We start from the raw sequence: 11438 nt of genomic DNA, 5'->3' as shown, positions 1-11438 counted from the left end.
CCTCTATCCTTCTACGCTTAGGAATATGAGTGTTTCAGTCAACTCTGTAATTAGCAACCGAGGCAGCAATGACCTCAGCGGGAGGATTTCTCAGCAGAACTTCTTCAATTTTATATAAGAAACGATAAATATGACCACCCAACACACTTTCAGCAGAGCATGGGAGTTTATCCACACTCCTGCAAACCAATTTTAGCTCTAACATGTGAAGGGCAGTACAAGGTGGAGATATCTATCTCAAAAGGAATCCCCACAAGGCCACAGACAACAGCAACATTCTTAGCACAACATTTTTCTTGTGGAATCCAACTCACTTTTACCAAGAACACTTCCTGAACTCCCTCCGATCCAACAATATCAGACCAAGGCGACAAGCAAACAACATCACCACATGCTTTTAGAGTATTGCAGTCAACATACAAGGTTTTATTCACCTCAGAGCTATTAGGGAAACACATGACTTACCGGTTAGGGCCAATCAGACGTGTAGTGTAATGCCTGCTAGCCCCCATATAAGCACTAACCTCACGAGTAGTCGCCTCTCCCTCAACCACTAAAATCACCACACCGCTAGATCTATCCTCAATCGGTTTGGCAGAACTGAAACATGGATATAATAGAACCACTTCCCTCTAGACCGAAAATCACACGTGGTAGGAATGCACTCCCATGGAAGGAAGGTAGTGCTAATGATCGATAAGTGCCCATTCCTATTACATCTTTCACACGAAGCTTGAGGGCATTGAACAATAAGGTGACCAGGAGTGTTACAAGTCTAACAAACCTCATGATTCCTCTTGGAATCGCTACCCTGGGCAGATGCAACTTTCCCTTTAGGAGTCGAGAGCGACTTCTTAGGTGGATGATGAGCTTTGCCGCCGTCCGTAGCAGCCGCGCGCTGGTCCGACTCGGCAGCGGTTGATGCTGGTCTTGCTAGACCCGGAGGCAACATTGGTGGAGGAATTCCCGTGCACTTTGTCACGCGTCCAGTCCAGGCGTAGTTGCCCCGGCCTAATTATAAGATGTTTTGTTAGGCTAAAAATAACATCTGGGGCAGAGGTGGTAGTTTTTTTTGTTTTTTTGTGCGGGGGCAGGAGTGGCGGTGATGATTAAAAGAGTTGTTTATGTAGCATACCGAAGGGATTCTGACTGTATAAGACAAATGTTGGAAGTCCTAGAAAAGGTCATGTCTATGCCGGAAAAGGACAAAATTGATGATTATTTATCTGCTGTGGCGCTGGTGGTCAGAAAGGAATAAGACCAGACACGGCGAACGCCGACTTATGCCCAGCTCCCTCGTAAGCCAAGTTTCTGAGATGATTACTGAATGGCAGCATACAAATGTTTCTGAGCATACGAAACAGCTCTGCGTACGATTAATTTTCACCGGATAGCTATACGACCAGACTATAAATGCTATGGCCCACAAACTGAATCATCTATATTTTGTCTCTAATCATACATGTTGGACGGGAATTGATCGTACGTATAGCAAGGTTGCTGAGCATAAGCCCTCTGCGAGAACAAAACCAAGTTGGCAAGTCCCTCCCGCTGATTGGGTGATGATCAATACGGATGCAACTTTTATTAGTGACAGCAGAATGAGAGGGTGGGGATGTATTGCCCGGGACGCGTCCGGTGAAGTCTTGTCTGCTTCGGCGGGCAAGCTAACCAATATTTCTGAACCTCCGCAAGCGGAAACAACGGCTCTATTGAAAGCGTTACATTTGGCGGAGGATTTTGGAATGGGACGAGTTATCTTCAGTACAGACTGCCTGGCCCTAAGTTAAGCTATCGGCTCAACTTCCGCGGATCATGCAAGATTGGGGACCCTATTCCGTGAGACAAAGTTCTTGCTTCGTATGGATTTCATTGAGTACAAGGTTGTTTTTCATCCCCGTGAGTGTCATGTGCTGGCACACCTGCTTGCTGGTCGTAGTGTAAGGTTAGAACCAGGAAGCCACCGTGTTTGGCTCACAGGCTTGCCCTCTGATGTAACAGGTGTTGTGGCCGTCGATTTGGTCGAGCCCACTAGCTAATGGAATGGATGGTGTTGTTCCACGTCAAAAACAAATAAAATGTGATGATACTTCAACAAGCTGATGGAGGAATATCCCACAAAATAAAAAAGAAAAGGCATGCATGCAACGGAATTTCTTCAAGTCAAGTACCAATAGCCTCATGTTTTATTTGCTCTTGGCAAGCACACGCAAGCGGATTCTATACTACGATTAGACAGACTCGTTTGAAAGAAAGATGCTGCCGCAGCTTTGCGCTGCACGAGTGGCCGCTGCTGCTGCGCAGAAACCAAAGCTGCCAGATGTCCATCCCTGCAACGCCAACAGTCAGTCACCCAAAACTATACTGTAGCACCCAGCAGTGCCGGCTGTCCGCTCGATCCCGTCCGTCCCCTCGCACCATCAACCAACCAAGCAGTCCAGTCATTGCACAATCGCCGCTGCGTCGGAGTCCCGGCCGGTCTGGGGCCGGGGTAGGGGGCACGGCGGTCATTTCCGCGCAAAGATCCTTTCAAATTGCGGCTTTTCACGGAAAACGAGACACACCGCCTCCATTCCCCTGCCCTGCCCTGCCCTTCCCTTTTCCCTCCTCCGACCAACGCCTTCCCCGCACCACCAAAAGCACCCGACCGTTGCCACATAAGCCCCGCCCGCCCCATCGAGGCAAGCAGAGCCCACGCCACGCCACGCCCATCCGTCCACATCCGCACCGCACGCACCCCTCGCCACCCGCGCTCTGCTCTCCGCGTTCGGTTCAAACCAGGCGAGCGAGCGAGCGTCTTCGATGTCCGCGCGGCGGCCGGCCAGGGCCCAGCACGCGACGGCGACGGCCACGACGGTCACGCCGCGGATCCTTAACCTGGCGAGGAGGTCGTCGGCGGCGGGCGGGAGGCCGAGCCGGAGCGCGGCCCGGCCGCAGCAGCCCCGCCCGGCGCCCAAGGTGGTCAACCTCGGCGCGCTGTTCGAGATGGAGCGCCGCGTGCGCGGGCTGGAGTCCGCGCCGCCGTCGCCGCCCTGCTCCCGCGCGGCCGCGCGGGAGGACGCCGGGGAGCAGGAGGAGAAGTGGCGGTTCCAGGCGGAGATCCTCCGCGCCGAGTGCAACTTCCTCCGGATGGAGCGCGAGGTCGCCCTCCGCAAGCTCGACTGCCACCGCGGCCAGATGGAGGCCGCCCTCAAGACCGCCGTCGAGACGCTCGCCTCGGTACGGCGCGTCAAAGCACCCGCCTTTTTGGTCGTCTCGATCGAACTTATTGCCTGATTCGTCGCGTCAGAGTGATTGATGATGGTGGACTGGTGGTTGATCGTACTGCTTTTGGCTATGGATGATGCAACAGGGGAGGAAGAAGATAGACGGAAGCGGCGAGGTCGGCGTGGCGGCGGCGTTGGAGGAAGGGATCGAGGACCTGGAGGAGATGATGCAGGAACTCCGGGTGGAGAAGGAGAGCGGGAGGAGGGCGATGAGCGGCATGCGGGAGCTGCGGCGGAGCCACGGCCGGAACTTCGATCGGCAAGCGTCCTCGCTCCGCCGGCGCCTCGAGAAGATGCCACCAGCCGACGCCGAGCCCATTATCAAGGACATCCGCGAGATCGCGCGCCCGGTCTCCCCACCGCTGCCTCCGCCTGCGGAGCGCAGCGACGGCGATGACCACGTCCCCAGCGCCAATCTGTCAGATGTACGTAGCGCGTCCAGTGCAGATAACACGTACACAGTGCCGCCGAACTTAATAACCGTGGTGAACTTGTGATGTTTGATGATCCATTACTAAAGGTGCAGCATTTGCGCGAACGATGTACGTACGCATTGCAGGTGGAGATGCTGAGGGTGAAGATGGAGGGGATGTCGAAGGGCATGCGCGACAGGATGGCCGAGTACAGCCGGCGGCTGGAAGCCGTCGCGGCCGGCGGCGACAACGCCGGCTGCCAGTCGAGGAAATGCGGCAGCCGGCACAGCCGAAAGGCGAGCGCGTGCAGCCAGAGGAGCTGGAGCGGCAGCAGCAACGCGAGCAACGGCAGCAATGCGGCGGCGTTCCGGCAGAGCGCCTCGCTCGGCGCCAGCGTGGCCTCCGAGAAGCATCAACACCCGCAGAAGGTTGGATTCAAATTTGCTCCTTGCTTACTGCTCATAATACTGTTTTAGCCACTACGTCCAGTGCTCCACTAGTCCACTTTGCTTATCTTATTATCCCATTGCTTCTTTCCGGAAACAAGATTAGTCTCGGCACTTAACATGCTACCGTGGTTAGCACCACGGAGCGTTGCGTGATTAGTCGTGGTCACCCGAATGTCGTTGACTCGGGTGGGTACAATGCAACTACTGGTCAGCGACTTGACGGCATCATGAATCCACGATCAGATTGGGTCCCTTTTGTCTCGTCCGGGAGTTTTGAAATGGCCTGCAGCTAGCCCAAGATGAGTAATTGATCATGGATGCATGCAATGCAAGCCTGCGTGTTGTGGGGATGGCATGTACAGGGTTTTGCACTGGTTTCGTAGGGAGATGAGTAATTGGTCTGATCAACCGGGTCCACCACAGATCATGCATCCCATCCATAGATTGGCGCGGCCGATGGGCAGCTACCCAAGAGCAACACGAGAGGTTAATGGCACTTGTGCGCAAAAGCAAAACCTATCATCAAATCCATGGATTGATACGACGGCAGTGCATGCTTCTGTTAACCACTGTTGGAGTTGATGTGGCGGATGGGATGATGGGGCCGTTCTTCTTTTCTTCCACAGTAGCTCGATACTACTACACACTAGCTCCATACTACTACTCGTAGCCGTAGGCGATTCAAAAAATAGCTTTGCCATATGATCTCGCATGATATGATTTGAACCCGTCAATGATTGTTAGTTGTCCCACATTGTCAGTCAGTGCCAGTGCCGTTGCCGTTGGTGGTCCTGGGCCAAGGGTTCTCCCTTTCCCCTTGCTTTTGGAGATTGTCCTGGGTCTTGGAATTTGGAAATATTCTGCTGCCTTTCTTGTACTGTTGCTCGTGCGAGACCTGTGCCAGTGAGATACTTTTCTGTCAATTTTAAATCATTGCAGGTTCTGTTCTAAAAGAAAAAAAATCTTCTAGTTCTGTGAGCTGTGTATTTTTATCAAAAAATGGTTGGTTCTGTTCTAGAGGAAAATGATCTAGCAGTAGTAGTTCTGAGCATTTACTAGTTTGTATATTCAAAAAAAGTTCAACTAAAAAAAAGTACTCCCTCTCTAAAGAAATACTATAAGAGTGTTTAGATCACCACTTTAGTAATGTAAACACTTTTATATTTCTTAACGCGGGGAGTACAAGCCACTTTGATGCTGAAATGTGACGTTCTGAATGGTTCACCCACACCCAACGGGCATGTTTAAATGTAATGCAAGTGCAAATTTGAAACTTTAAAGGAACTGCACTTTTTTGCAAGAGAGAGCACATGGCGGCAGCAAGGTTTATGATGTATCTGGGCCATGTATGACCAGTGAATAGGACTGGGGTGCCCACAACAACAACAAGAAGGCTAGCCTTTCCTGTCTTATGCAAAAGGCATGGGCCAGGCCCAAAGGCCAGTGAATAGTATTGAGGTGCTCATTGTGTGTTACTGTAGAACTACTTCCGCAATAACTATTGTGCCACTGGACAATCTGATCTGCTCAAGTGCGCATTTTCAGTGCACTGTCAAAACTTATTTGTTGACTGAAGTTAGTTTGAATTGGCAACCCTCTCTTGCTTGAAGAGGCATTGCATTCACAGATCATACAGTTTGTAATTATGGCTGAGATATCCACCATAATAGGCTTTCAGCTTCGGTGGGCACAGCTGGGTTGCTGGATTTGGTTGACACATACTGGGGAAACTTTTATTGCGCTCTCTCACTCTGTACATTCTTCCTTTTTTTTTTGGCCCAAAGATGAAAGAAAATTAGAGTCGAGTTAAATTATGTCCTGCTAAAATCTCTTCTCCATGCAGATTGTGGCTGAAGACTGCAAGTTGGTGCGCTCTGGAAGCTGCTGCGACTGCAAGGAGATTGTGGGGAAGATAATGAAGCAAGTGAGAGCGGAATCGGAGCAATGGACTGAGATGCAGGACATGCTGGAGCAGGTCAGGCTGGAGATGCAAGAGCTGCAGGCTTCCAGGGATACATGGCAGCGCCGTGCCATTGCATCTGATATCAGCCTTGGTTCCTTGAATTCTGAGGTCAGTGGCCTCTAACTGTGCTTGCATCATCAGTACGTAGAAATACTTCTTCTCTTGGGTTTACATCTTCTGCTCTGCTCTGTTTGGTATCGTGTCAAAAGTGATTTTGCCTTTGTTGAGGTTGTGGTAATTGCATCTTCCTTTACATACTGGTTTGCTAATGCTACTTACGTGCATCCACTTTGGGAATTCAGACTATGAAGTAGGAGTACTCATTTCAAGTAGGAGTACAAAAGAGTACTCATTTCAAGTAGGAGTTCTGTTCTTGCGTCTAAAGATTACAACCGTGATTTCTTACTCTAGAGTTACTTCTCTCTGAAAGCAAAATAGTGAATATGTCAGAATCCAATGATGAGCAAGTCTGTTTATACTATATATACAGTGCATGTTCAGACACACTGCTTTGCAGTTTTATTTGGAATAGGCTGCATGAATCTCTAGTTTCAGACTGAGTTTCTCTTTTGACAAAAGTTTCAGAATGAGTTGAACACACCCTTTTCGTATTGCTTGCGATCCAGACCTACACATTTTCAGATGTTCGCATTATAGCCAGTGATGTTGTTATCTGAAGAAAATTCTTATTAACATTCACCAGATGCTGGAGTGGAAACAACGCGCGCAGGCGTCGGAACAGCATGCTGAAGAGCTCCAGAAGAAGGTCTCGGAGCTCCAAGGCAAGCTGCACACCTTCAAATCCCATTTCCCCGCCCCAAACCTGCCCAGCCGGGCATGGTCTGAGGCTTGCAGGATGGAGAACCCGCGGGCAGCCAAGGCTCAGCACCACCACCGGCCACCCCAGCAGCAGCAGCAGGACGGCGGCAAGGAGAAGGAGAAGCACGTGCTGATCTGCCGCGTGAAGCACTCGCCCAGCGTCATCCCGAGGCGCTCGCCGCTGCAGGACATCGGCAACATCGCCTTGCCGCGGCGGCAGCGGTGAGCGCTGACGAGCGTGGGGGTCGATCCTCTGCTGGAACCAAGGTTTTCCGGCAGGAGTGTGGAGGGAGGAACTCTGTCAATTCGCTTTAGTAGTTTAGCATCTACTCGTCAGTCAGGTCTGTGGTGGTGAGTGGCCACTGAGCTCAGCTGGGACGGAGTTACTTTGCGTAGTACAGTGTCAAGGAATAGGCGCGATCAGTCAGAGGTGTATGTAAGGCGAATGTGCCTCTTTTTTCCTGAGATTAATTGGCAATTTTGTTTGCTGCTTCTTCCAAGATCTGATGGTACGCAACTTTTGAACTCAGAATCATGTCTTGCACGAGAACAAGTTTCTTAGATCATCTAGAGTGATGAACTACAAGCACAATGATAACAGCAGATGCTTTGTTGGCGCTAAATATGCGACTATACATCTAGGAATTTGAGCTAGTGATTGATCATGGAGACCCAGGCGCAGTATGTGCACACGATCTTCTGGGAGATGTAGACGTAGACGGCGAAGGAGAGGCTCATGAGCGCCACGTCCTTCCAGTCCCCCTTCTGCTTCGGGCTCAGGCTCTCCCGCACGTCCATCCCGGCCTTCACCACGCCGCTGTGCGCCCTCTCGGCCATGCTCACCCACCACGCCCTCTTCTTTCCTCCTCCGCCTCCTCCGTCGCCGCCGATCGGCGGCTCGGTGGGAAGGCGGTTTTGGCAGCGGAAGGAGGGTCTTCGCCTAGGGACGGCGGCGTTGCGCCGTCGTCTCAAGGCTTGGGAGAGATGTGGAGCGGCGGCGGTGGTGGTAAGGGAGGCCATTGCATGCTGCGATCTTGAGGAGGAGTACTGGAGGTGTGATCAGGGTATGGTGTTATGTGGAGTTCTCCAACACGAGAGGATAAGTAGCTCCTGACTACGGGAGGAGGAGAAGGGAAGACAGTGACAACCATGTGTGTCATTTAGCGGCAAGCAGGCTGGCAGTTGGCCCAAGCAAGCTCATACTCTAGAGATATTTTGTACAACTTGGTCAAAATCACACTAGATTTTTTTTAAGGAAACAGCAAGACTCTGCTGCTTTAAAAGAAAATAAGACAAAAGAGAAGAGTTCAACGAAGAAAAGAATAAAACAACATAACAAAACCATAGGATTAATCTCATACAAGTGAGAGAATCCATCTGAAATAATCGAATCTCTGAACCCAATCTTCAAAAGTTGAGTATTGTTTCCTCGTAGCTCTGTATTTAAACCAATTGAGCTCCTCCTTGAACCATTTTTGACAACGGTATAGGCTTGGGGTCACCCCTTTGAAGATGTTGCATGCATAACAGACAAACTTGCATGATTTTTTTACTGGTTATCTACAGGGCTACTGTTTTGATCCGTATTTGGTCGTTACTCACTTTTGTGGAAGCTAGGGCGCATTTGGTTACTGGGTCTGTCCGATGGAAAATCATAACTCGGGATATCTACAACCGGTTTGGATGGCGGTCCAATAATAGGACAGGTGTTGAGTCACCTCGTTCTATTTTCGCCGGTTGTGGCGTATTGTACTTTTTTTTTTCTCCAGCTCTAAGGGAGTTTGTTCTAGATCACAGACTTTTCGGTCGCTTTGCTTAATAAAGGGGCTGCATGCATCACTCTGATGCAGAGGCCGGGGTAATCCACCTTTTCTATAAAAAATCCCTTTGAAGATGTTGTCACTTGTTGTGGTCCAGATGGCCCAAGAAGCTAGGATAACGATTTCAAATGCGAAGGGAACATTTAGCAAGGACATCGATTTCAACCTGCAATCCTTCATTAGCAGGCGTCCACTTAGGATAAAGATGAGACCAGCTTACCTTTGCGAATGGGCAACAAAAAAAGAACATGCTCACATGGCGCAGCTATAATATGGGATGAAAAAGTGCTTTCTCTGCTACATTGCTCTAGTGTTCAGTCTATTGCGGAGGAGCGCCAAAGGAAAATCTTGTGTTTCAATTCGTAACGAGAATCCCAAATCCATTTAATTGCATGCATAACCTCATGTTCCCCAATAAGAAGAGAATAACAATTGGAAACTTGGAATCTTAACTCCAGCTGGGATTTGCCAAATATTTGAATCCTCCAATAACTACATCTCCTGGATTAGGTGAGCTAGCTCCTGATACTGTGCAAAAGTCTCTTTAGAGAGGGGTAAATGAAAATTTCCAAACAAGTCCCCAGAAAGCCACAAATTGTGAATGGAAATGTGGGGATCTTTGGCAAAAGAGTGTAGGTGTGGCCAACTTGAGAGCAGATTTGTGTTGTAAATATACCCTAGAGGCAATAATATCGTATTATTGTATTTCCATATTCATAATTAAGTGTTTATATTTTATGCTATAACTGCTATGATCCTGGAATATGCGATCCAGTGGAAAACTTATATACACGTGTGAAATGATAAACGGATAAAATAAAGGTTCCTAGTCTCGCCTCTAAGACTAGATCAAGTATTGTTGGTGATCACGTTTTCTGGATCTTAGGATATCGTTAATTGTAACTATAGTCCTGAAACAACATTGAGATTATGATGTTGGAAGAACGATCATATTGAATCGACCCAAACTTGTTTGTTATGAATTGAGATTATACCGTCTGTAATCAATTGTAATAACACAGAGTGTTAACTTGTGGTTTTGCTCCTTAGACCATGAGAGTATCGTAGTCACTTCTTACCATACGGTAGGCTTTTGGGGTTACTCAAACGTCACCTGTAACACGGTGATCATAACGACAACTTACAGGTTCATCGGAAAGTTTGATAAGATACTAGATAGCTCAAGAGAGGGTCTTGCTCCTCCAGCAATGGAGAGATATTCTTAGGTCCCTCCCGGTGTGACGACATCCATCATCGTCTGGCCAGACACATGTGACCTCGTCACAGGGATGCCGGAACACGATAACGAGAAAAGAGAACAAAACCGATAATGAGGATATCGGCATAGCTAGCATAGTGATGACTCGGGACGATACCGATGCATCATGGGTTTTGTACAGTATCGCGAAGCAAATGGAACATCACATGATAGCTAAAGGTTCACTCGAATATCATTCGTGTGCTCACAGGGACTGATATGGACGTCCACGGTTCTGTCGTCGGTCAATGAACGAACGGTTTCGTTCATGTCTGCGAGTTACCGAACCTACGGGGTCACAAGCTTAAGGAAATCACGATCTGCTAAGTATTAGTAGGATGGGAGGGATGAGAATATATTTGTGGAATTTTTTCATTAATATTCAGAATAGCTCCGAGAGGATCCATAAGCGTTTCTGGGTCACCGGAAGGGTCTAGGAGAGTATCAGGTAAAACCGGGTATTACCGAGAAATAATATATAGGTGGAAAATATTTTGAGGGATGTTAAAATGTACATATAATGGTCTGAAAGTATTTAGAACAATTTTACATTTAATTTAATATCAACGGGCCTAAAAAGGCCAAGAGATGGAAGGCAACTTGGGCCGCAAGGGCCACTAGGGGCGCGCCAAGGAGAGGGGAGTCCTACTAGGACTCCAGTCCTAGTAGGATTCGCCCCCCTTTTTTCCTTCTTCCGGAGGGGAAAGGGGGAAAGGAGAGGGAGGAGGGGAAGGAAAGGGGGCGCTGCCCCCTCCCCTAGTCCAATTCGGACTCCCATGGGGGGGGGCGCGGCTACCCCTTGTGGGCTGTCTCCTCTCTCCCCTATGGCCCATGAGGCCCATTACTTTCCCCGGGGGGTTCCGGTAACCTCCCGGTACTCCGAACAATACCCGAAACATTCCAGAACTATTTCGATGTCCGAATACCATCGTCCAATATATCAATCTTTACCTCTCGACCATTTCGAGACTCCTCATCATGTCCATGATCTCATCCGGGACTCCGAACAAACTTCGGTCACCAAAACACATAACTCATAATACAAATCATCATCGAACGTTAAGCGTGCGGACCCTACGGTTCGAGAACTATGTAGACAGGACCGAGACACATCTTCGATCAATAACCAACAGCGGAACCTGGATGCTCATATTGGTTCCTACATATTCTACGAGGATCTTTATCGGTCAAATCGCAATGACAACTTACGTTATTCCCTTTGTCATCGGTATGTTACTTGCCTGAGATTCGATCGTCGGTATCCTCATACCTAGTTTAATCTCATTACCGGCAAGTCTCTTTACTCGTTCCGTAATGTATCATCCCGTAACTAACTCATTAGTCACATCGCTTGCAAGGCTTATTATGATGTGCATTACCGAGAGGGCCCAGAGATACCTCTCCGATACTCGGAGTGACAAATCCTAATCTCGATCTATGCCAACCCAAC

General features: G+C 49.1%; 2 protein-coding genes across 2 annotated transcripts; one reads left to right on the top strand and one right to left on the bottom strand.

Moving 5' to 3' along the window:
• The first annotated feature begins 2597 nt into the window (after positions 1 to 2597).
• On the top strand, positions 2598 to 7976 carry LOC109751103 (uncharacterized). The gene is made up of 5 exons (XM_020310009.4): positions 2598 to 3219; positions 3353 to 3691; positions 3826 to 4107; positions 5972 to 6199; positions 6795 to 7976. Exons 1-5 carry the CDS (start codon positions 2803 to 2805, stop codon positions 7134 to 7136), a joined length of 1608 nt encoding a protein of 535 aa, XP_020165598.1. The 5' UTR covers positions 2598 to 2802; the 3' UTR covers positions 7137 to 7976.
• Positions 7450 to 7930, bottom strand: LOC109751104 (uncharacterized). Its single transcript, XM_020310010.4, has one exon. The coding sequence runs from the start codon at positions 7928 to 7930 to the stop codon at positions 7562 to 7564; it is 369 nt and encodes a 122-aa protein (XP_020165599.1). The 3' UTR covers positions 7450 to 7561.
• Positions 7977 to 11438: the final 3462 nt, after the last annotated feature.

Source organism: Aegilops tauschii, chromosome 4 (genome assembly GCF_002575655.3).
Source record: "Aegilops tauschii subsp. strangulata cultivar AL8/78 chromosome 4, Aet v6.0, whole genome shotgun sequence".
Lineage (NCBI taxonomy): Eukaryota > Viridiplantae > Streptophyta > Magnoliopsida > Poales > Poaceae > Aegilops > Aegilops tauschii.
The sequence above is the reverse complement of the archived record's forward strand: the minus strand, read 5'-3'. Positions and strand labels throughout refer to the sequence as shown.

Excerpts from the sequence above, each read along its gene's own strand:
- LOC109751103 (XM_020310009.4), top strand. The coding sequence starts at position 2,803 with ATGTCCGCGCGGCGGCCGGCCAGGGCCCAGCACGCGACGGCGACGGCC. Across the intron at positions 3,220-3,352 it reads CCGTCGAGACGCTCGCCTCG|GGGAGGAAGAAGATAGACGG; the intron begins GTACGGCGCGTC and ends ATGATGCAACAG. Across the intron at positions 3,692-3,825 it reads CCAGCGCCAATCTGTCAGAT|GTGGAGATGCTGAGGGTGAA; the intron begins GTACGTAGCGCG and ends TACGCATTGCAG.
- LOC109751104 (XM_020310010.4), bottom strand. The coding sequence starts at position 7,930 with ATGGCCTCCCTTACCACCACCGCCGCCGCTCCACATCTCTCCCAAGCC.